At 38.8% G+C, this 26,013-nt stretch overlaps 2 protein-coding genes across 5 annotated transcripts in view; one reads left to right on the top strand and one right to left on the bottom strand.

Moving 5' to 3' along the window:
* Positions 1 to 24,883, bottom strand: LOC126262289 (charged multivesicular body protein 4b). Its single transcript, XM_049958812.1, has 5 exons — positions 24,547 to 24,883; positions 9,445 to 9,622; positions 9,137 to 9,251; positions 8,781 to 8,913; positions 1 to 634 (listed from the first exon to the last, which is right to left on the bottom strand). The coding sequence occupies exons 1-5, from the start codon at positions 24,725 to 24,727 to the stop codon at positions 579 to 581; spliced, it is 663 nt and encodes a 220-aa protein (XP_049814769.1). The 5' UTR covers positions 24,728 to 24,883; the 3' UTR covers positions 1 to 578.
* A 146-nt stretch (positions 24,884 to 25,029) lies between these two features.
* LOC126262288 (TBC1 domain family member 31) overlaps positions 25,030 to 26,013 on the top strand; it is a 296,133-nt gene continuing 295,149 nt past the window's right edge. For all 4 annotated transcript variants that reach the window (XM_049958811.1, XM_049958808.1, XM_049958809.1 and 1 more), the window contains exon 1: positions 25,030 to 25,339. The gene's annotated coding sequence lies outside the window, so the exon portion shown is untranslated. The remainder of the gene's footprint in view (positions 25,340 to 26,013) is intronic.

The raw sequence follows: 26,013 nt of genomic DNA, 5'->3' as shown, positions 1-26,013 counted from the left end.
TGAAAAATATAAAATAAAATCTTTATTTGATAACTAGAGGAAGAAAATTAAAGTACATAAATGACAAATCTTCATATAACAACACATTTCTGACTGGCATTAAATCTTCAGTGATGTGGAATTATAACTAAAAATTTACCGTAAAGTGAGTTCAAGGTGTGCTACAAATTCTTAACAACAAAAGCAGGATTCCCAACAAATACTGACATGGGCTGCAACCTTGCATGTTTCCAGCTGGCACTTGAGTGAGATATTTTACTACTCAGACTGAAAGCATTATTTTTAATGACATTTCAAATTGCTATCATATCACATTCTTCATTAAATAAAATCTATAATACATTAGCAAAAATTACCACGTAAGGCTTTAATGTTAATAGTTCACAATCAAAAATATAGGAGCTGATTCTGTGAGTTATATACACTGCCACAAAATTCACCATATCCAATCACATACAGTTGTCAATAGCTACCGTTATGGCAGAAATTAATTGGCAGAATTAAGAAGCAGGCTAGGAAAGACTTCCAAGAACCACAGTCATCGAAGCACTATATATGAAGCCCTCCATTTTTCATCTTTACAGGGCCCACGCTTTGAGCTCTTCTAGGTCATCATCATCATCCACACGTTGCTCTGAAATAACACATGTAATTTAAATTAGTGTTATAAAGTAGCAATATTAGAATGTATTTACTTCTATTTAGCCTGGGAGCAACAGGTACTTGAAAATTGGGGGAAAAGTTTAAACATATTTTAATCTCATCTGAATCGTCAGGCGAGTTCTTGTTGTACAACTGCAATGACTCATTAATGTCAAACCATGATGTCGGATAGGGACCAATGACCGTTGCAGTCTGGTCCCTTTAATCCCGCAAACCAACCATGATGTCGGATACTTCTTCACTGAGGATCTTCTAGCAAGTTCCAGTGAGTTCTGTGGAACTTTAATAACAGTACTGAATCCAAACTTTATGCAGTTGTTAAGCTGTATCTACAACATACAATTTTTAGGGAGTATTGACGCGAGATGAAACAGAAAATTACGATGGATGTGTATGTTCTATTAAAATATAGTGCTGCAGGTTGTGATGAATTGTCTGGGTGAAGTATTGCACTGTAAGACTTTAAAATAAAAATTGCCTTTTTCTCTTAATATTATACTTATACTACAACACCTCAATCTGCCTATGGTTACATAATGCTTCACACCCACATCCATACACCACTACAAAGTCTGTGGGATGTCAAAGTTTTAATTAACAACTCAAAAAACAAAGTAACATAATTAATATTTTTTAAATCAATTTTAACTATTAATATTTTGTTTAGGCTCTTCTAGTGGCATACTAGAGATTTTTGTATCAGGACTACAGACATGGAATTGAAAACAAATGAAACATTAATTATATTAACATTTTTCCCCAAAGCGATAATTACAACTTTATGACTACCCCATACAGAGTGTGAGGCACTTTGTATCACTACTAGGTCATTTTTTCTATTCTCTCTGCAAAAGGAGTGAGATGAGAAGACTCTTCCTGAACTGTTAAGAATTAATAAATTGCAATGGAAGCAGTAGAAATAAAGCTTGCCAGTTCATAAAATCTACAGAACAACCGTCAGTAAGATCATCTTTTTCATACTGACAAACAATAAGCAACACACCTCAGTATTCCTTCAAGTCTTCCTACAGACTGGCTAGATCATGCAAGCTGCAATTTTCTCCAATCCCTGTGTATTACAATTTTCACAATTCTTAAAAGAATTATGCATTGAGTGTTAGATTAATCCATTCACCCTTGGTGCAATTGCGAAAATTTTGTAACATATGGTGTAACCAATGTGACTAAAGTGCATGGACTTATACAATAGTTAGCGACAGGAAAATTTCATGTAAACAATAAGGTGAAATATAATGTGAAATTTATGGTTTTAGATGATGTAATGTGAAATTAGTGGTTTACATAAAACGTCACAAAAATTGAAATTTTCCTCATTGCTGTATACAAATATAAATCTGAGGGAAGCAATTTACTAATATTGGAAACCGATAGTCATTGAAAGTTTAAATTGCATTTTCATATTCTTCTCAAGGCTGAGGTTCATATATAAGCTTAAGACAAGAGTTAATTTCCTGCCTCAAAAACTGTGGCGTAAAACGACAGTACCCTCCTCCTTGCAATGAAATACATTCAGGTTAACAATTTTAATCGGCAACTTCACATTTCCCGGCACTTTTGCATGCACAACAAAATGTACCAGAAATGATGTGTTTTTGAAAGACCTTTAATGCAGTGCATCAATAAAACCTCATATTTTCTTAGTACATAAGTTTCAATACTAGAAAACCCAAACATGACACTTTAAAAAATAAAAGGTAGATGAAAATAGTGTCTACTCAGTTTGCTTCTATCAGCAAATTGCAGTGCATGATACATGATGTCACACAAATATCACTGTTGTCACATATGAGGATTTATATCAAGCAGTGAGAGTACTCTGTAGCTTCTTACAGACAAATACCATAAAAAAAAAATGCACTATAGTGTTGATAGATTGATGGAATAATGTTTCAAAATAACTTTGAAGATATGATGACGATTTCTTTTGAAAAACTTCCATGTGTATAGTTACAGAGGTTTTTTTTAAACTGATTATCGTTACTACGTTTTATGTAAATGTTACTTCCTTTTTCGTAATAATGTAAATGAATATGACACTGGTGCCAATAAGTATGATGCACTTTATAGAAATATTTTTATTTCCAACATAAATACTGTAAAACAATGAAGTGTGCGAGAAAAATAAAGTACACATGGTACTTCAAGAATTATCTATCAGAAACAAATACCAAAATAGGCAAAAAATAATACAGAAATAGGGGGAAAAAAAAACCACATGCTGACATTGTCCACGAAATAAAATATTTTTTTCCTGTCCCTAAAATAGTCAGTTCTACACAACAGATTGGTGAGTCACTGCACTGTTCTCACACTGGAAGCATAGAAGTCAGCTGTTCTTTCTTTGAACCCAGCAACACTCTGCTAAACAGCTTGTGGGTCTATGTCTACTGATTCTGGTTTAGGCTTGAAGAACTGGATTTATGAAGCACTTTTTCTTTCATTGATATTTTAACCCACTGTACATACACTAAAAGAAGTACCTACTACACTAGCACAAACAGCTGAAATATCAGTGGCAGCAATCAAAAATGGTTGACATGTGGCAGTTACTCTTCACAAGTAAGTCAACTAGGCTTGACTTACTGGTTTTCGAAAAATGTGATTGATCACATTTGTAACCATCCAATTTCCCATCACCTGTATCATTACGTGCAACACATTAAATTACTGTAAATAAATACTACTGTTTTATTTTCCTATTTTATCTATGTTCGTCTATTATTCATCTTAAATGATAGTTTCCTAAAGACAATAGCATCATTAGGGAACGTCATTTAATAAGTGTAGTAAAAAGCAATCAAATATTTTTGTGAACAAAAATTCACTTTGTTACACAACAGTCTCCATCGACAGATACACTTCAATGTCCAGCGAGTTGCAGTTTTCTCCTTTCATTTGATCAGAAATGCAGGTCATGAAAGATGGAGGGAAGGTTATTGTTTAACATGTGGTCAATAAAGATTTCATTATAGATGAAACACAAACTCAAGCAGGACCAGAATCGAGACAGAAATGAGTAGCCTTCTTTTCAAAGGAGCCATCCTGGCCCTTGACTTACTTCATTGATGAAAATCACACACAAAAACTCACTGTACAGTTTGACATAATTCAAACCGCTAATTAATTAATCAGGACCCATAGAAGCACACTGGTTCACTGAGTAAGTATTCCACTTAAACTCGAGTAAAGCACATTACTAATGAAATATTAAGACTTATAATGCAAGAACCAATCAAATATTGAGGGCTTCTTAATGAGCATGAAGAAATGTTAGAAATCACTGAGAGACAGGAAAAACTAAGAAAATGGGAGAGGGGACAGGGAGAAGCAAAAGAAGTAAATGTATGTAATTAAAATGAAATGTGAGAGGGTACGACATGTAACCAGGAGAGTAGGTGGTACATAGCCCATAGAAGTTCTTTGCTAGATTTCAAGAGATACAAAAGATCAAGAGAATGACCTAATGGGATATTATGGCATTATAAATCATGTAGGAGTAACATGTAAACATATACCTGATGACTGTAATGCATAAAAAGTATAGAACAGGACTTTACCAAGCAGTGGATGTTAAAAAGCTGCTATTGTTGCTTGTGCTGTCAATGATATGAGTCACATTACTGGAATGTGACTGTTTGAGCTGCTTTTACACAGAAAGTATTGTGATCTGTTATTTTTTCTGAACTATGGTTAAAATGATGTCCAGTTGCTTTAAGGTACGTATCACAGATTTTCAAATCTTCTTGCTTAGGAGTTGAAAATATATGGTACTTGATTTTAAATTTGTGAGCCACAAGCAGTTTTTGTTCTCTTTCAACTTATTTGTTGTTGCTGTTGTTTTAGTGTTAGTTCTGTTCCAATCAATTATTTCTTTGTACACAAAACACATTGCTTTGATATTTACTTGTAAGCTGACCACAATATTATTGCACCTCGGAGTGAAAGTGTCTCAGATGGCTTATCATGAGTCAGCATGTAACCGGAATGGTAGAAATTTCACCTTCTTAACCAAATTTAAACAGCATTTCTGAATGAGAAAGCCATTATGGAATCGGAAGGCCAAGTGCAATAATATTGTGACTGGGTAATACTGCCCCCTTGTGAACCAAATCAAATGCCAACAAAGTAAGCTGAATCAGAACGTAATTATTTTAAAATTTTAACACTCCAAGCTCACAACTTACCATCAAAATAATTATATTATGAAAAAGAAAGTTGCTATTCACCATATAGTGGAGATGCTGAGTCGCTGATAGGCACAACAAAAAGGCTGTCACAAATAAATAAAGCTTTTGGCCATTGAGGCCTGCGCGTGTGTGTGTGTGTGTGTGTGTGTGTGTGTGTGTGTGTGTGTCTTGTTGACGAAGGCCTGAATGGCAGAAAGCTTTATTTAATTGTGACAAACTTTCTGTTGTGCCTGTCTACGACTCAGCATCTCCGCTATATGGTTAGTAGCAACTTTCCTTTTCATAATATTGTTACATTCCATCCTGGATTTTCCATTGGTCGATTCACCCAAATAATTAATTTTTTGACTTATGAGAAAGAACAGCAATGAAAATTTTAACTTATATGCCTATCAGGAAACAACTGGACACTATGTTAATAGTAGCTAAGTAAAACACAAGGGTGGGAAAGAAGATCAATTAATCGCATTTTAAAAATACAATTAAAAGATCTAATTTGGGAATAAAAAGGATATTAAAATAAAAGTATTATTAGATGATAAATGGTAGAAAAACTAAGTGTGTTCCATTGTTGTTGTTGTTGTCTTCAGTCCTGAGACTGGTTTGATGCAGCTCTCCATGCTACTCTATCCTGTGCAAGCTTCTTCATCTCCCAGTACTTACTGCAACCTACATCCTTCTGAATCTGCTTAGTGTATTCATCTCTTGGTCTCCCTCTACGATTTTTACCCTCCACGCTGCCCTCCAATGCTAAATTTGTGATCCCTTCATGCCTCAGAACATGTCCTACCAACCGGTCCCTTCTTCTTGTCAAGTTGTGCCACAAACTTCTCTTCTCCCCAATTCTATTCAATACCTCCTCATTAGTTATGTGACCTACCCATCTAATATTCAGCATTCTTCTGTAGCACCACATTTCAAAAGCTTCTATTCTCTTCTTGTCCAAACTATTTATCATCCACATTTCACTTCCATACGTGGCTACACTCCATACAAATACTCTCAGAAACGACTTCCTGACACTTAAATCTATACTTGATGTTAACAAATTTCTCTTCTTCAGAAAAGCTTTCCTTGCCATTGCCAGTCTACATTTTATATCCTCTCTACTTCAACCATCATCAGTTATTTTGCTCCCCAAATAGCAAAACTCCTCTACTACTTTAAGTGTCTCATTTCCTAATCTAATTCCCTCAGCATCACCCAACTTAATTCGACTACATTCCATTATCCTTGTTTTGCTTTTGTTGATGTTCATCTTATATCCTCCTTTCAAGACACTGTCTATTCCGTTCAACTGCTCTTCCAAGTCCTTTGCTGTCTCTGACAGAATTAAAATGTCATCGGCGAACCTCAAAGTTTTTATTTCTTCTCCGTGGATTTTAATACCTACTCCGAACTTTTCTTTTGTTTCCTTTACTGCTTGCTCAAGATACAGATTGAATAACATCGGGGATAGGCTACAACCCTGTCTCACTCCCTTCCCAACCACTGCTTCCCTTTCATGCCCCTCGACTCTTTATAACTGCCATCTGGTTTCTGTACAAATTGTAAATAGCCTTTCGCTCTCTGTATTTTACCCTGCCATTTTTAGAGAGTATTCCAGTCAACATTGTCGAAAGCTTTCTCTAAGTCTACAAATGCTAGAAACGTAGGTTTACCTTTCCTTAATCTATTTTCTAAGATAAGTCGTAGGGTCAGTATTGCCTCACGTGTTCCAACATTTCTGCGGAATCCAAACTGATCTTCCCCGAGGTCGGCTTCTACCAGTTTTTCCATTCGTCTGTAAAGAATTCGTGTTAGCATTTTGCAGCTGTGACTTATTAAACTGAGAATTCAGTCATTTTCACATCTGTCAACACCTGCTTTCTTTGGGATTGGAATTATTATATTCTTCTTGAAGTCTGAGGGTATTTCACCTGTCTCATACATCTTGCTCATCAGATGGTAGAGTTTTGTCAGGACAGACTCTCCCAAGGCCGTCGGTAGTTCTAATGGAATGTTGTCTACTCCCGGGGCCTTGCTTCGACTCAGGTCTTTCAGTGCTCTGTCAAACTCTTCACGCAGTATCATATCTCCCATTTCATCTTCATCTACATCCTCTTCCATTTCCATAATATTGTCCTCAAGTACATCGCCCTTGTATAGACCCTTTATATACTCCTTCCACCTTTCTGATTTCCCTTTTTTGCTTAGAACTGGGTTTCCATCTGAGCTCTTGATATTCATACAAGTGGTTCTCTTTTCTCCAAAGGTCTCTTTAATTTTCCAGTAGGCAGTATCTATCTTACCCCTAGTGAGATAAGCCTCTACATCCTTACATTTGTCCTCTAGCCATCCCTGCTTAGCCATTTTGCACTTCCTATCGATCTCATTTTTGAGACGTTTGTATTCCTTTTTGCCTGCTTCATTTACTGCATTTTTATATTTTCTCCTTTCATCAATTAAATTCAATATTTCTTCTGTCACCCAAAGATTTCTACTAGCCCTTGTCTTTCTACCTACTTGATCTTCTGCTGCCTTCACTCTTTCATCCCTCAGAGCTACCCATTCTTCTTCTACTGTATTTCTTTCCCCCCATTCCTGTCAATTGTTCCCTTATGCTCTCCCTGAAACTCTGTACAACCTCTGGTTCTTTCAGTTTATCCAGGTCCCATCTCCTTAAATTCCCACCTTTTTGCAGTTTCTTCAGTTTCAATCTGCAGTTCATAACCAATAGATTGTGGTCAGAATCTGGAAATGTCTTACAATTTAAAACCTGGTTCCTAAATCTCTGTCTTACCATTATATAATGTATCTGATACCTTTTAGTATCTCCAGGATTCTTCCAGGTATACAACCTTCTTTTATGATTCTTGAACCACGTGTTAGCTATGATTAAGTTATGCTCTGTGCAAAATTCTACAAGGCGGCTTCCTCTTTCATTCCTTCCCCCCAATCCATATTCACCTACTATGTTTCCTTCTCTCCCTTTTCCTACTGACGAATTCCAGTCATCCATGACTATTAAATTTTCGTCTCCCTTCACTACCTGAATAATTTCTTTTATCTCGTCATACATTTCATCTATTTCTTCATCATCTGCAGAGCTAGTTGGCATATAAACTTGTACTACTGTAGTAGGCATGGGCTTTGTGTCTATCTTGGCCACAATAATGCGTTCACTATGCTGTTTGTAGTAGCTAACCCGCACTCCTATTTTTTTATTCATTATTAAACCTACTCCTGCATTACCCCTATTTGATTTTGTATTTATAACCCTGTATTCACCTGACCAAAAGTCTTGTTCCTCCTGCCACCGAACTTCACTAATTCCCACTATATCTAACTTTAACCTATCCATATATGAAAGAAACCCATATTAACAACTCAGTGGAGCTACAGTACACATCCTACAAAATGTTCAGTAAAACCAACAACATATGAATAAGGTAAGATTGCTACTTACTGTAAAGAAGACACACTGAGTTACATACAGCCACAATTAACAGACAGTTGTTCAGTAAGATTTATGACCATGACCGTGTGTATGTATTTTCAAGATCACTTGTTTCCTGTACAAAGCTAAACAAATCCACAGGTAATAGCTGAACAACAGTGAAAACATATGTGAGTAAAAGTGTAACCAATAAAACTGCATTTTCCTCTCTATAGCATCCCAAACTAGTCTCAGTTATCTTAGACTGCAGACATGTGTGCAAGTTGTGTGTGTGTGTGTATGTGTGTGTGTGTGTGTGTTTGTGTGTGTGTTGCTAAGGCCTTAATGGTCGAAAGCTATAACTGTGTAAATCTTTTTGTTGTGCCTATCGCGACTCAGCATCTCTGCTATACGGTGAGTAGCAACTTTCTTCTCTAATTAGCTTAAATATCCGACAGGTAAGCTGAACATGTGATTACAGAATAACTTACTGGCTTTAGGTTTCGTAGCAACTTCTTCTGTCGGCACTTCGGGCAATTCCTTTGCTGTGCTTGGGAGTGTGTCGAGCAACTTTTTGTCCAGTTCCTCCTGTTCTAATTCTTCCAATTCACGTTCGAGTTCATCCTGGATCAAAAATTCATGATTTGAGACAAAATATTAGCAATATTCCCAATGGCATGTATTTCATCATTTCCACCAGTGGGGCAACACCATTTGTTATCTGACCATTCAGAACATCTTTTTGTGTTACAGAATGTACAACAATGGTACAAGTAACACACTTTTTCAGTAAGAATTACTGTATAACTTCATTAAACAGAATGTTTTTTTCTGATGTGTTACATACCTCATCGACATCCTGTCCAAATGCAACAGGATTTGAAATAGCATCTGAGATTTCTCTTGCTACATCCTGTTGTTCTGCAATATCATCCATCATGTCATGCACATCATCAACATTCCTGTTAAAAGGCAATGGAATTTGTATTAGTAAAATGATCCTCCACATAAGAAACACTGCAACAGCAATAATGTTTTATTACTAATTAACCTATGAATTCATTTTACTTGGGGAAAAACAAGGATTATGATGGTGCCTGTTATATATAATCTGCCATCCTTCACAAATTATGTTAACACAAAGTAAACACTTACATATGCTGATGAGCAGCTTTAAGAGCATCAGAGGCACTTTTCATTGTCTGGAGTACTGCAGTGTTGGTATTTGCTCCTTCAAGAGCTTCTCGTTGCATCTCAATTGTCGATAACGTTCCATCAATCTGCTGCAGCTGTTTTTCATATCGTTTCTTTCTCTTGAGTGCCTGTATAGCCGCTATAATGAAAATGAAGTTAAAGATGACATCAACTGGAACGATAAGCTGTTCATATAATAAATTACATGTATATAATCTCTTCCACAAAGGGATAATAGTACAAAATGTTGTCCTTGTACATGAGCAGCTGGACAAGGAGACAAGGGAATAGTATAGGAGTGTACATGGTTGGAGGTTCACGTGGTGTTTCAACCAGAATGTTTTCCAGACTTAACCTACCAGTCTATACTGCTACAAATTTGAAACAGAGAAAAAGCTCTTTACGACTATTGCTATAGAAGTGAAACTACTCTTCAGAATAACTTCGGAAACTAGTTCCATAAACAAGTATAGTGTTAATAGTTATGAAAAGGACAGACTACTACACACTACATAAAGAAGATGTTTGAGTTGCAGCCAGCCAAAACAAAAAGAGTGCAACACATTTGAGCTTTTGGCCAAAACGCCTTCTTCTAAAGTATGAAGTGCATGAACACACACATTCACACCTTACACTCACATGGCCTCTGCCACTGGTCGCTGAGAGCAAATTGCGACCAACGGAAAAAGCAATCTGTGGATGGTGGGGGTGGTAAATTACTGATTGTGGGAGCATGCAGGGACATGGTGGGGGTAGTGTAGGACTGCTAGCTGCAGTCAAGAGGTTTGAGGGAGGGAAGCACAAAAGGAGATAAACAGAGGATGGGAAAAGATGTGGGTGTGTTGGACCACGAAAGGGGACAGTTTGGTGAAGGGCAAGGGCTAATGAAAGCCTAGTGTGTTGAGCAGTGTGTTGAGCAACTGGGTGATCTAGCTGTCTCTTGGCCACAGTTTGTTGGTGGCCACTCATGTCGACAGATAGCTTGTCAGCTGTCATGCCCATGAAGGAAGCAGCTTACTTTGTAGATCACGTAACTGCTTTCACAGGTAGCCCTGCCTTTGATGTGATAGGTGACGACTGTGACTGGGCTGGAGTAGGTGGTGGTGGGAGGATGTCTGGCACCTAAGTCTACTGCAGGGATATGAGCCATGTGCCAAGAGGCTGGAAGTAGGGGTGGAGCAGGGATGCACAAGGAGGAGAAACACCACTATGAGAAAGGAGGGAAGGATAATGGGTAGGATATTAATTTCATGGCATGATGAGAGGTAGTCAAATCCCTGGCAGAGAATGTGATTCAGCTGCTCCAGTTCTGTGTGATACTGAGTCATGAGGGGAATGCTCCCTTGTGACTGGACAGTGGGAATTTGGGAGGTGACTGGGGAGACATGGCATGGGAGATCCTGTTTCTGTACAAGACTGGGAAAGAAATTTCGGTCTGTGAAGGCCTCAGTGCCCGTGTGGGGTTGCTAGTCCCCCATCGGGCACCTCCCCAGGTGGCGGATAGGGGAAAGCCTCCCAGATATGGGTGGCTCCGGGGAAATGAAATACCCGGGGTGGACCAAAACTAGCAGCGTGGTGGCGTCTGTACTCTAGTGGAGCGGCCTACCAAAGGCGCCTGTACCCCATGTCAGAGGCGGCCTGGAAATTATATCGCCAATCCGTTCTGAAGCAAGCGTGCCGATTATGCTTCTCACCTTCGAGTTATGTTGTGTGACATTAATGTTAAATTTTCCGGAGTAATAGCCCCACATTCGGATCTCCAGGTGGGAGCAACTTTGATGTCCTAAACACCAAGTGGTGCTGAGAAGAAGATACAGACTCTTCAAGTCTGTACATATAACTGTCGCTCTCTAATAGGCAGCGACAGATTAGAAGAGATCGAGAAAGAGCTTACAAAAATCAACTGGAGTATTGTTGGTTTAAGCGAAGTACGCCGAAAAGGGGAAGACTGTCTCCGTTTGCGCTCTGGCAACTTGTTTTACTTTTGTGGCGACCAAGAAGGAAAACTCAATGGAGTTGGGTTCTTAATCAACAAAAATATTGCTGATAGAGTATCTGTCTTAGAAGGAACTTCCAGCAGGACAGCTCGAATGGTCCTGAAGGTGTCGAATAGGTATAAAATACAGATTGTTCAGGTGTACGCTCCCACCTCAAGTCACCCTGACGAAGAAATTGAATCGTTTTATGAACGTCTGGATAACACCTGTAAAAAAGGTAGCGATTGTCACTTCCAGATGGTCATTGGCGATTTCAATGCAAAAGTTGGCACCAAGAAACAAGGCGACACAGTGGTGGGCAACTATGGGATTGACGACCGAAACGATAGAGGTGAGAGATTAGTCCAGTTCGCTGAGTATACCAGTATGTCCATCATGAATACGTTCTTTAAGAAGCACCCTGACCGAAAATGGACTTGGAGGAGCCCAAATTTCAGTGTCAAAAATGAGATAGACTTTATTCTGTCAAATATTCCGCAGATTGTAAAAGACGTGTCAGTGCTAAATCAGTTCAACACTGGCAGTGATCACCGTCTTGTGAGAGCAAGGGTCAAACTCAATGTAAGAAATGAAAGGAGTAAACTTATGAAAGGGAAGAGAAGGGTAATCAACCTCAAAAACCTGGAAGAACATTCCTCGAAATTCCAAAAAGTCCTCCAAAGCAAGTTCCACGTAACTAAAGATTGTGATTTGGCGGAAATGATTGTTTCAAGTGCACAAGAAGTCGGTGGCCTATGCCAAAAAAATAAACAACCAAAGAAATTCAGTGCCAAAACTGAAACCCTTTTACAACAGAGGAGAGAAATGAAAATCCAAACCGATCGTGACATGGTTGCGTATTCCGAACTAATTAAGGCAGTGCGAAGAGAAATGAAAACTGACATACAGAAATTCACTGAAGACACCTTACGAGCAAGCTTGGAGAACAAGACAAGTTTAAAGTCAGCCAAACGCAAACTCACAATCGGTAAAAAGCAGATTATCGCACTCGATGGAAATGACAGTCGAATCACTGAAAAGGAGGCGGTTTTGAAGTTCATCAGAGACTTTTATAGCAATTTGTATAGCAATCCAGGGGAAAATTTGAGTGTATCTAATTTAAATGATATACCTAGTGTTCCAGATATACTCCCATCGGAAGTCAAGTGTGCTCTAGATAGCATGAAGAAGGGAACAGTGCCGGGTGATGATGAGCTCAGCGTTGACATCCTCAAACTGGCAGGAGAGGTAACAATAAATCACTTGGCAAAAGTATTTACTTCCTGCCTGCACTATGCTTCAATCCCACTATCGTGGAACAAGGCTAAGATTATTTTGATACACAAGAAAGGAAGTATTCACAATATTAAAAACTACCGTCCTATCAGCTTGCTCTCAATTTTGTACAAAATTTTCACAAAGATCTTGCTAAACCGAATTAGTTCCACCCGAGACTCAGCCCAACCTATGGAACAAGCTGGATTCCGAAGCAATTTTAGCACTATTGACCACATTCTGACCGTTAGTGAAGTGATAAGCAGAGCGAATGAATACCAACTGCCTCTCTGCATTGTCTTTGTTGACTTTGAAAAGGCATTTGACTCCGTTAGCCATGTAGCTGTCCTCCAAGCTTTGAGTGAGCAAGGAGTGGGAGCAGCATACATTGAAGTGCTCAGGAAAATCTACGAGAATTCTTCAGCCTATGTTAACATCGGCGAATCAACTCAAGAATTCCGCATCATGAGGGGTGTGAAGCAAGGCGATCCCATCTCCCCAAAACTGTTCTCTGCTGTATTGGAAATGGCTATGTCAAAGCTGAGCTGGGAAGGTAAGGGAATTAGAATTAATGGAAGAAGGCTTACCAACTTGAGATTTGCTGATGATATTGCCTTACTGGCCAAAGACTTCGCAGAGCTCCAAAACTTAGTTACAGATCTTGCATCGGAATGTCAGCTGGTTGGTTTGAACATGAACCTTTCCAAAACAAAAGTAATATCCAACAAATGGGTCCCAGCTGGAGATGTGAAAGTCAAGGACAGTCTACTAGAAGAGGTCAGTGAATATGTCTACCTTGGCCAGATTATAAATATGAAGGGAGACATAAGGCCAGAAATCTATCGACGCATCAAGCTTGGCTGGCAAGCATTTGGGAAGAATTCAAAAGTATTCAGATCAAAAATGCCAGTAAATCTGAAGAAAGCAGTATTTGATCAATGCATTCTCCCTGTGATGACGTATGGCTGCGAGACATGGACACTGAACTCATTCACAAAAGGGAAACTTACGACAGCACAGAGAGCCATGGAGAGATCAATGCTGGGCTATACAAGAAAGGACAGGAAAAGGGCAGATGACATCCGGTCTGTGACGAAGGTTAATGACATCTTAGAGAGAGTAGGTTCCTTGAAATGGCAGTGGGCTGGCCACGTTGCAAGAAGAAAAGACAACAGATGGATGAAGCTAGTACTGGAGTGGAGTCCGAGAGAGCACCGGAGGCCTAGAGGAAGACCACCAGACGGATGGGACAAAGACATCAAGAAGATCGCTGGTAACACCTGGCAGAGAACTGCCCAAGACCGTCCCACTTGGAGAAGACTTCTGAAAGCCTACCTGAATCCACAACTCGAAGAGGCCACATCATCTAATGATTGAATTGGCTGATGATGATGATGATGAAGGCCTCAGTGAGATCCTTGGTATATTTGGAGAGGGACTGCTTGTCTCTTCAGATGCGACGGGCACAGTGGCTAGACTGAATGGAATGCAGCCTGGAGCTACATGGGTCCTTGTGGGGATAGTGGAGAAGGACAGAAATAGAGGATGGGAAGAAGACTAGTGGGTGTGCTAGTGGAATATAGAAGGCTGTAAAGTGCTGGAGTGAAACCCTTTTCTGAACTGTGCAGGTGGGAAATCTCACTATACTAGTCCTTCATCCACCTATCCCCTTCCCTGGTCCAATCCCAGCACTTTACAGCCTTCTATTCCACCAACGCACCCACTAGTCTTTTTCCTATCCTCTATTTCCCTGCTTTTCCACTATTCCCCCCTCCCCCTCGAAAGAGAGAGAGAGAGAGAGAGAGAGAGAGAGAGAGAGAGAGAGACTCTCCAGACTGCACCTAGCAGGCTTACCCTGTTCCCACCACATCCTTGCATGCTCCCACAAGCAGCACTGCACTATCCCGCATCTCCACACCGTGCTATCGATCCCCCTCTCCACCCTAGCCTCCTCCTTACCTCCACCACTCACTGAATTCTTCTCCCATCGGGCAGTTGCTCACAGTCTGTGTGTGTGTGTGTGTGTGTGTGTGTGTGTGTGTGTGTAGGATACTGCTTTTATTCCACTTTGAATTTTCCATTGTTGAAATATTAATAATTTATGGTCAGAATACACTGAATCAAATAATTCAGTGGAATACTTACAACTGATGTGCTAGCAGTGATAATATGTTTTTTTGTATGCTCATGGCACAATATTTATTCACATACATGGTGCCCATAATTAAAGTTCCAGGTTCAAAACACTGTAGAAGTAGAACTGCTGCTTTGAATGATCACAGATCTGAGTAGCATATTATTAACAAAGGGGGAAACATTGTGAAACTAAATAAAGCTAACGAAAATTTTGCCAACAGACCGTGTTGTATGCGTCTTAATGTAAATGAGATTGGCTACAAATGACATATGAATCACATTATGACAGACATGGTTGCACATTACACCATCCATACTGTTCAATGCGCATGACTGCCCAAGTTCAGCATTCAATAGTTGCGGCAATGTTTGTTAGGTAAGCCCGTCCATCAAAGCAAGGTCGTACGCATTCAGATGAGACAGATGAGAATTATCACTTTTTAATAGCCCTGGGGTCAAAAACCATATGAAAAGCAAATTGACACCGGTTTCTAATTGTCGTGAGACTAGTGCAAGACATGTTCAATAAGCTGTCCTCTATTTTCTGCCGCAAGTTGAAGTCACGAGATCTGAGTGTCTAGGGAGTCGCATTCAGTGTGTTTTGTGCAATGTGTACCTTGAATTCAGCTGCATTCATAATCAGAGCACTAAACACAACATCTTTCAGATAACCCCATAGCCAGAATCACACGGCTTAAGATCACCTGATCTGGGGGGCCAGGCTGTACGGAAATGACGGCTGATAATTGTAGTATTTCTGACATGTTTCTGCAGCAGCTGCTTCCCGATTGTACAAAATGCACAGGAGCACCATCTTGAACAAAAATGATCCTACCCACACAGTCATGAAGCTGGAGGGTTGAAATTATGGTGTGCAAAAGATTCTCAAAACATTTACCAATGACGGTACAAGTCACAGGACCCACAGGACTTATCTCCTCGAAAAATATGGCCCTATGATAAACAATGCTATCAACCTGCATCACAAAGTTACCTTTGCAGAATGAAGTGATACTGGTTTATGAGTGTGCAGATTTTCCATTGTCCACATTCTGCAGTTCTGTGTACTGACACGTCCTTGGGAGATGGAAATGGGCTTTGTCTGTCCACAGAATGTTCCACGGCCATTTATTGTCCACTTCCATACGAGCAAGAAATTAATGTGTGACTTTGTATGAACAGCAATGCAGAATGTTTCTTTGTATTTTATAAGTTGTGCTCGCAGCCATGTCCAATGTTCAGGCAATTCACCATGCACGGCACATCTGCATACCACCGCTCGCCCCTCCCAAAATGCTGTGCCCACATCATCTTCAGATGTTGGATCAACTGTTTTCCTCCCTCTGTCACACGGCACTTCAAAAGAACCTGTCATTTTGAATTTTGTAATCATTTTCTACAGACCCTTAGCAGACATCAGACTAATGCCTTTTTCATATTATTGGGAGTCGAGAACTTCTGCAGGGCTACAGGCACACATTGACTGCTCTTGTAAAAGAGCTTTACTAGTAGTCTTCAATGGAGAGTCATACTGGGCGTCCTGGATGCAAACTGAGGAACAGCTGCATGCGAAGCGTCTGTTGGTGTGCATATTCTGATACAGCACCATCTATCGGTCCCACCTTTTTTCCTTTTCCCCCTCCTCTCTCTGTACAATGACATTTCCTCCTGTGTCAATAATATGCTGCTCAAATTTGATGTCATTCTAATCAGTGGTTCTCTTTCTGCAGTGTTTTGAAACTGGAACTTTAATAATGGACACCCTCTATGCTCATAAGTCAATTGTACTGGAAAGATATAAGTACAACTTGCCACAATTCTAATTAGCATTTCAGTCATCATAAACTACTGGACCATAAAGAAAGTTTTGAATTTTCTGATGTCAGTATTTAATTTTTTGTGTAGTAACATGATGCTTTGGGGGAAAAAAAAATGAGGGGGGGGGGGGGGGGGAAGAAACATGAGTGTTTAACATGTCATTACAAACAGAGCTAAGGACTGATTTGTCACACAGAAGGAACCACCTTGATTCTTGCGTGAAATGGCATGAAAAACACCAGAAATTTAAATACAGTGGACACACCAGAATTTGAGTCCCAATCATGTCAAATACAAACAAATACAATCTATGTGATTCTTTAGCTTCTCTCACCATACTTCATGACAAAATTGTTCATGGGCGAACGGCCGGATGCCAGTGTCCTACAGGCATAATCTTTCAGCAAGCAACTACATTGCGATCATCCAGTGCTTTGATGAACTGACTGCTTACTGCTTAACAGCTGCCCCCCCCCCCCCCCCCCCCAAATACGCTGCTCTGTCCACCATCTGCCTTCCAGCATCTCCTCTCCTCCCCAGTTTACAGCGTGCTGGTGGCACCTCTGCTGCTCCATCACCTGCCTCCAAAGTGATTTAATTGTAGGATATCTCATTTCTCTTTTTAATCAGACTAATTGCAGGTTTCCAGGCATTTCTAAGGATGTAGTCACTATCACAATTGATCAGTCGGGCATTCCCTTACTCAAACCTCGACAGATTCTTTAATAACAGTCACAGAAGTTACACCTATATGTCAGAAACTTAGTACAGTCGTAAACCATTCCATGTACTTCTAATAGGCAATGTTCTCTGACTGCCAATTTGTTAGGCTGCTGCAGTCTGGTGCGCTCTTGGTGTTCTTGGCAATGATCTTTAACAGTATACACTTTCTCACCTAGGTATGTCATGCTACATTGCCAGAGTGCCTAATAAAACTCAGGACTTCTGTAGTTGGAGGTTATTCTTTACACACTTTCCATCTCATCCCGCCTCGTAAGATTTCACTGACCTGGGGTTCTGACCAACTTTTATGAACTCTCCCCATTTCCTAAACATCACCAGGTCTTTTCCTTCACGCATTTTCCTTCCTCTTCAACCCTTCCGCCACAAGGAGCAGCCTCTAGTTGCAGAAGCTTACAAATTTCAGTACCTTTATATGTGTGTTCTCCTGCTGCCGTGTAGCAAGTAGATTTTTTATAAATCCAATTACATTATACATACATATATGTAGCATACTGCCCTGGTTGCAGTGTTAAAACCACAAAATTTGGGAGACTATTAGCTGGTCATGATATTTCGGCAATAAATGATAAGAAAGCATCAGTTTCCCTTTTCACTTGAATTTTGTTTATCAAATCAATAAGAGCCAACTGGTGATTATCTCCTGTTTCTGAGAACTCTTGAAGCCAAAGAACACCTTCCTTGCTTGGAAACTCTGGCTGATTCAATTTGGACTCTTCAACAAAAATGTAATAATAATTACTGTTTCTTTCTTTCCTCAGACGTTATGTCTGGTCAAAAATGGAAAGTGACGCGGACCTTGATCAAGCGTGACTTCCTTTTAACTGTACGGTATATGTTATATTGCATTTAGGAACTTTCGGGTAATTGAACGTGTATCAATAATTACGGATTTCTGTAGTTGTATATATAAGTTTGGATGTAGCTGTATTGCATTGATGTACTGGTGGATATTGTGTGGTATGACTCCTGTAGTTGATAGTATAATTGGTATAATGTCAACTTTATCCTGATGCCACATGTCCTTGACTTCCTCAGCCAGTTGGATGTATTTTTCAATTTTTTCTCCTGTTTTCTTTTGTATATTTGTTGTATTGGGTATGAATATTTCGATTAGTTGTGTTAATTTCTTCTTTTTATTGGTGAGTATGATGTCAGGTTTGTTATGTGGTGTTGTTTCATCTGTTATAATGGTTCTGTTCCAGTATAATTTGTATTCATCATTCTCCAGTACATTTTGTGGTGCATACTTGTATGTGGGAACGTGTTGTTTTATAAATTTATGTTGTAAGGCAAGCTGTTGATGTATTATTTTTGCTACATTGTCATGTCTTCTGGGGTATTCTGTATTTGCTAGTATTGTACATCCGCTTGTGATGTGATCTACTGTTTCTATTTGTTGTTTGCAAAGTCTGCATTTATCTGTTGTGGTATTGGGATCTTTAATAATATGCTTGCTGTAATATCTGGTGTTTATTGTTTGATCCTGTATTGCAATCATGAATCCTTCCGTCTCACAGTATATATTGCCTTTTCTTAGCCATGTGTTGGATGCGTCTTGATCGATGTGTGGCTTTGTTAGATGATACGGGTGCTTGCCATGTAGTGTTTTCTTTTTCCAATTTACTTTCTTCGTATCTGTTGATGTTATGTGATCTAAAGGGTTGTAGAAGTGGTTATGAAATTGTAGTGGTGTAGCCAATGTATTTATATGAATGATTGCTTTGTGTATTTTGCTAGTTTCTGCTGGTTCTATAAAGAATTTTCTTAAATTGTCTACCTGTCCATAATGTAGGTTTTATATGTCGATAAATCCCCTTCCTCCTTCCTTTCTGCTTAATGTGAATCTTTCTGTTGCTGAATGTATATTATTATTACATAATCTACTTGGATCCACTGTTTCCTCAAGTCCAATTCCTTGTGCAAGTCTGAAATGTACAATATACGTGAATTTCTTCCAAGCAGCACTCACACTGATGCAGTATGCAAGCTTTTGATTCAGGCTGCACTTCTTCAAATCCATCAACAATTTATAGTCTTTGTAAATGATGCAAAAACACAATTAGTGGACAACTGAAGAAGCAACATGACATTTTGGTACAATTTCATAGAATTGTCTCAATAAGTAATGAACATTTCATTAGAATTGCTTATCAACAGTTGGTTTGGGTGGTGATGTTTGGTTTGTGGGACACTCAACTGCACAGTCATCAGCGCACAGTTGGTTTTGTTCTGAGGTTTTATTCCATCAAGAATTATTCCATACCAAATCAACAACTGCTATAACCTGACCACCTTAGATCTATTCGAAAGTACGCACGTAGTATTCATAACTAATAACACAAAACAAATTTCTTCACTTTTTCTTACCAAGGGTAACTGAGTAGTGTGTGTGTGTGTGTGTGTGTGTGTGTGTGTGTGTGTGTGTGTGTTTGTGTTTGCTTGCGAGGGGGAAGTAGGAGACGAGGGGAGGGGAGGAAGATCTTTTAAAGGGCTTTCCCATGATATAAAATATCAACTTTACAGAATCATAGTGGGATTTATTACTTAAGCTACAAAACTGTACTTTTCATACAAAAAAGTGTGTTTTAAAGCATTGCACTAGCTACATTAACAACTCAAAATTAATAATTTGACATACACGTCTAAAATATGTATCTTAATGCAAGCAGGAAAACCTCATTTTAAAGACTGCATATAAAATGACTGGTTGGTGTGCCTATCTCCCATCTCTGTGATATTTTGTCACTGGATAATATTCACTCACAAGGGAACCTCCCCATCGCACCCCCCTCAGATTTAGTTATAAGTTGGCACAGTGGATAGGCCTTGATAAAGTGAACACAGATCAATTGAGAAAACAGGAAGAAGTTGTGTGGAACTGTGAAAAAATAAGCAAAATATACAAACTGAGTAGTCCACGGGTTGCATAGGCAACATAATGGACAAAATGAGCTTAGGAGTGTCGTGGTCCTGTGATAGCATGAGCAGCTGCTGAACGAGAGGTCCTTGGTTCAAGTCCTCCTTCGAGTGAAAATTTTATTTTCTTTATTTTTGCATAGTTATTATCTGTCCGTTCGTTCATTGACGTCTTTGTTCACTGTAATAAGTTTAGTGTCTGTGTTTTGCGACCGCATCGCAAAACCGTGTGATTAGTAGACGAAAGGACGTGCCTCTCCAATGGGAACCGAAAACATTTGATCGCAAGGTCATAGGTCAACCGATTCCCCCACAGGAAAACACATCTGATATATTCTATACGACACTGGTGACGGCATGTGCGTCACATGACAGGAATATGTTGTCGACCCACCTAACTTGTACACTTGGCGAAGGGGTAAAAAGATTCTTCTACCTTGACCGATTTAGGTTTTCTTGTGGATGCGATAATCACTCCCAAAAAAGTGATGAAAACATAAGAGTTTGTCACATAAACTGAAAATAAAAAATTAAAGTTTTCACTCGACAGTAGACTTGAACCTAGGACCTTTCGTTCCGCAGCTGCTCACGTTACCACGAGACCACGGCGCTCATGCGTTCTCAGTCTCCTTGACATTGCATATCTTCCCATGAACTACTCAGTTTGTATATTTTGCTTATTTTTTCACAGTTCCACACAACTACTTCCTGTTTTCTCAATTGATCTGTTTTCAGTTTTTCAAGGTCTATCCACTGTGCCAACTTATAACTAAATCTGAGGGGGGTGCAATGGGGAGGTTCTCTTGTCAGTTGTAGTCACCTGTTGTTGAAAGTGACATGTACATTTTTGTTTGGTGTGACACAGCCTATTAAGTGAAGTACTGTGGTTAATTCTGAAGAGTTGTATTTTGAAATTAGGTTAAAGGTACTTTTGTACAATTCTCACAAAAGTGTAGATGCTTATACGCTTACAACCAGTTAATATTAACAAGACCTTAAATTTTATCCCGGATGTGAAAAAAATGGAGAAGTAATGTTGTGTATTACTGATTACAAGAAGCTAATGCACAGAACTTTGAAAATGTTTCATAAAAATTAGACTGTCCATTTCAGAATGACATAAAATCCCTAAAATTTCAATTTTGTGCTGTAATACTTTTAATGAAATGGGTCACAATAATTATAAGAAAGCCTGCATCCTGTTTCCTGATGAACAATAGAAAGAAAACCTCTCCTAACATCAACTCAGAAAGTATGTGACAAGTGCCAAACCAATTGAAGTTTCCGATATGTCTCCGCATTGCAAATGGTAACAATCTAGTGTGTTCTGATGTCAAACAAAACAGCGAAAAGGTGTTAAGCTGAAGTGATGAACAAGACACTGTTGCAAGTGCAACCCTAGAAATCCTGAATGCTTCTTTGCAGTTTGTTGGTGAATTGGCTGTTAAGAAAAAATGACTATGTGAGGCAAAGTATTGTTGCCGCCTTCTGATGAAGAAGAGTTAGATTATCACGGTTTTACATACACAATGGTATGTCAAGAAGCTTCAAGAGGAATTTTTAAAGAAGGTGATCTCTTGGTATTTTTTTTGATTTTGTTGAGAATTACACTACTGTTGTGACAGGATGAAGTTCAGGGTTACCACTGGACCAACCACAAGTAATAATTCATCCCTCTGTAGCTTATTACAAGGATGGTGACAACTTTAGCACACAAGTCTTATCATCATAGCACAATGCTTCACATGACACTGTTGCTGGGCGTTTATTGCAATTCTATTTGATTGATTTTCTGGCAAAAAAAGCAAAATATACTACTTCTCCCATGGAGTTGCAGCTAATTATAAGAATAAAAAAGCAGTGTTATCAAGAAGATAATTTCCATAGCGAAATCCAGTGGCATTTTTCAGCCAATTGGCATGGTAAAGAAGCTAGCGATGGTGTTGGTGAACAATCAAGCAACTGGCTGCTGAGAAAATCTGCAGTGTCCATACATCAATCAAATTGTGACACCCAAACAACTATATGTGTTTGCCACAAACAGGGGCGTAGAAGGGATCAGTTTCAATTACGCTACTTTGGAAGATTATGAAACTGAAAAACGGAAACCTACAGAGATTTGAGGAATGCTGCGCAATTTTTCGGACACAGAAACTTCACATCTTCATTCTCATAAGGAAGAACAAAACAATAACAAAAGCTTATTCAGACTCTAATGAAAGCAATTCTGAATTGTGACAGTTATTGACAGTGATTCAATATCATTTGATGACATCAAAGGATATATTGCTTCTGAATATAATGAACACTGGTGGTTAGCCTGTGTAGTGGGGGAGGAGGAGGAGGAGGAGGAGGAGGAGGAGGGCATCACAGGAAAATGATGAAATCACAGTTTCTTACATCCACATTTTTCACATTCCCTTGCCACACAGACATTCTTCTGTAACAGGCAGAGAAGTAAAGGCAACCGTGAACCCCCAGACTGCAACAGGCTGAAATGATGATGTGCAACACACTGACTGACTAGAAGCATGATGAATTGGACTGATACAATTCAGCAACAAAAACTAATAACTATCTGATTTTAAGTCTCTCTCTCTCTCTCTGGTATTCAGCTATACTCACTTGTTTCTGTAGGTTTGCAACTTCTTGTATTTTTTAATTAAACACTGATAAGGCAAATATTGTTTTTGTCAACTATCTATTACAAGTTATTTTATTTTGCTGTACAATAGCTGGGGTCAAGAGGAAAGTTCAATATCAGTAATCAGCTTTGGCCAGTGACATAATGTTAATGACTGCTGTCGCATCACCTTTTCGTGCGTATTTTAACAGTTTTGTTGTTAATTCGCAAAGTCCACAAATATGAAAGAAAATAATAGTAATAATACTTTAAAAACTGGTTGTAGTTACATATTCATCTGTAGCCTAGCCTGACGTCAAGGTTAGGTTGGAAGGTGACAGTCTGGTCGAGAGTTGGTGAAGCCAACAAATATGATACTAAAAAAAACTAGTTGTGCTGATAGACTGATCTGTAGCTCATCTCATAAAAAAGGCAACATCATCATGTTATAGTCGCCTTGTTGTTTACAGTGTTTGGCGCATGTTTCCCAGGTCACTGGTCAGGGCTGATGGCTCGTATTGAACATTCTTATACACCCCATAGTTGAAGAGAAGTATGCCCGATATTTACAATATAATAAAGTTTGAAGGTTTTTACCGCACCATCTTAAACATAAAATTACTTCCGATAATGATCCCAATGAGCCTTTAAAAGAGCTTTATATGAAGTAAGTTTCATCATTGTTGTAGCTTAATAAGAACACAAGTTGTGTACAAATCATTATTATCCAGTGTAAATTTCTTAGCACTCACAACTCTGTAAACTTTCGTCAGAAAAATATGAAAACAGTTGTTTTGTGTAACTATTTATGAGTAATACAGGCATACTTAATTTCAAATAAATCCAAAAGGGTCAGGTTGAAAACCATACTCTCGTATGTTGATTTGACATGGAATCACTCTCAAGTCTGACATCAGACAAGCACAGACTTCTGAACTCATCCTACGAAAAACAAGTATTTATTTTCTTACTCCATCAGAAAGAACTTTGTCTTACTCTCTCTCCCCCCACCCCCTGGCACATATTTTTCATTTCTCAACTTCAAGTGATTTTGACTGCTTTCCTAGGGATCCAATAATTCTACTGGGACCTCTGTAATGAGCCAGAGGTTGGAAAACGTGTCGATTGGCTGTCATGACACAGCCTTCACGATCACGATCTATAAAACAATTAGAAGACCAACCAATTGGAAAACAGTTCATAAATGTTAGCTTTACCATAGATTTTTTGACACTACACCCTGACAGTTCGTTCCTTACCTATAATTTACATGCGGAAATTTTTTCCATTTCCCCAGCAGCAATATCAATTAAAAATATTGCGCTCGGTAAATTGTAACCTACATCTTAAAATAGTTTCTGTTGTCACTGGTCGACAAAATGACAGACAGACAGCTATGGTAGTGAAGCACATGTCGTTATAATGTATGCAATGTACATAGCTAAACGGTACGGTTCCTCACAACGAAACTTGCTGCTTTGCTATCATCCCTAACTATTTATTTTTGAATATCTTAAACGTTATCTTACCACAAAAATAATGACAATCGTACAACTGTCAAACCACGTCACTTACCTCTCTTATTCTTCGTTCCATTCTTTCGTGCGATTGCGATTTCTAGTTCGATTTTCTTTTCTAAAAATTCCTGTTTTTTTATAAGCATTTCTTCTGTCTCTCTCAGCTTTTGTATTGCTTCGCCAGTGCTGGGAGCCTTCTCCTCCTTTTTACCACCAAATACCTTGCTTAAAAAACTCATGTTGGTAAGTCCGTAATCTACTAAATCGTTCGTATGCCTTTCGTTAAAAGTGTCAGCTCAGTAAATCACGCAAATATCTACACTTCAATGTAATATTTTGGCCAGCAATCTACACCCAAAACAGATTTTCACACGATGACAAAGAATCATCACTTGCAGTGGTCAACACAAGGATAACCCACTCAGATGCACAATTTATCGACCTTATCGCGCTGCACGATTGACCACATCGAGATAAAAAAACACAATTTTTTCAAGGAAATCATTTCTGCTGTCACTTTCAATTTATTAATCACATTCGCGTTTTATTCTTCCAACGTATACAAAAAAAAAAGAGATGCTAAAAACTGTGTTACACGTATCAGAGATGTTTGTGATTAAACGATTGGTGTGACATATTTGTATTTTGTGCCGCCAGTTTCAAGTCGAGGTATACAAGTATTATGAAATGATGTTTGTTATGGTTAGTGGATGTGGCTGGTTAAACGAACTTGTTACTGCCTGTCATTTGTAGTATTTTAGTTGTTTTAAAGAACCAGGTTACGCTGAGAATGTAACTGCTGACAGTAGGGGTATGCTTCGTAGCCCTGCTTTCTGATTTGCAGAGTAAAGGTAAGCAATCAATAATTGGACGCAAATTTACTTTATGAACTCGTACATACTTTTAAGTCACGCGCTTGGCAAAATATCCCGCGACACACTAAAGGCTTCACGCATTGCTTTCTTGACTGCCAAACATGTTGCATTCAGCAACACTCTTTATCTATATCCCTGTGCTTTGTTTTACATCTGTTACACAGTAGTCTCTGTTTCTTTAGAAGTTTCTTTACAGTGAGCGTATTCCATTTAGGATATTTTCCATTATGAACTCTTCTACTGGATACATATCTATCCAGTGCATGGTCAACTATAGTTTTAAATTTCAGCAGTATTTCCTTTAGATGCTCTTGTCCTGAGCTAAAAGTTTAAAGTTCCTCATTGGTGTGTGACACTATTGTGTCACTGTCTAGTTTGCTGAATATATAAATCTTTCTGCTTGTTTTAGTTGCATTTTGTGTTTTAATATGCATTGTTGCTATAACTATGTCGTCGTAACTGATACCAGTTTCAATGTGGATATCCTTCAAAGAGGTCAGGTCTGTTTGTTGCCATTAAACCTATTTCCATCATGAGTAGTTTTCCAAACTATTTTTTCAGGGTACTTGTCAGAGAAGGCCTTTATTAATGTTTCACATGTCTATCACTAACAAAACTATAATTATTCAAACTGATTGTTTGATGATTAA

The sequence above is a fragment of the Schistocerca nitens genome, chromosome 6 (assembly GCF_023898315.1).
Source record: "Schistocerca nitens isolate TAMUIC-IGC-003100 chromosome 6, iqSchNite1.1, whole genome shotgun sequence".
NCBI lineage: Eukaryota > Metazoa > Arthropoda > Insecta > Orthoptera > Acrididae > Schistocerca > Schistocerca nitens.
This window is presented reverse-complemented; position numbering and strand designations above follow the sequence as displayed.

What these genes read in the sequence shown, in the direction of transcription:
- LOC126262289 (XM_049958812.1), bottom strand. Translation starts at nt 24,727, where the DNA reads ATGAGTTTTTTAAGCAAGGTATTTGGTGGTAAAAAGGAGGAGAAGGCT. An exon ending in AAAGCTGCTCATCAGCATAT is followed by an intron (nt 9,252 to 9,444) that starts GTAAGTGTTTAC and finishes GCCTTTTAACAG; the next exon opens with GAATGTTGATGATGTGCATG. An exon ending in TGCTACGAAACCTAAAGCCA is followed by an intron (nt 635 to 8,780) that starts GTAAGTTATTCT and finishes GTGTTATTTCAG; the next exon opens with AGCAACGTGTGGATGATGAT.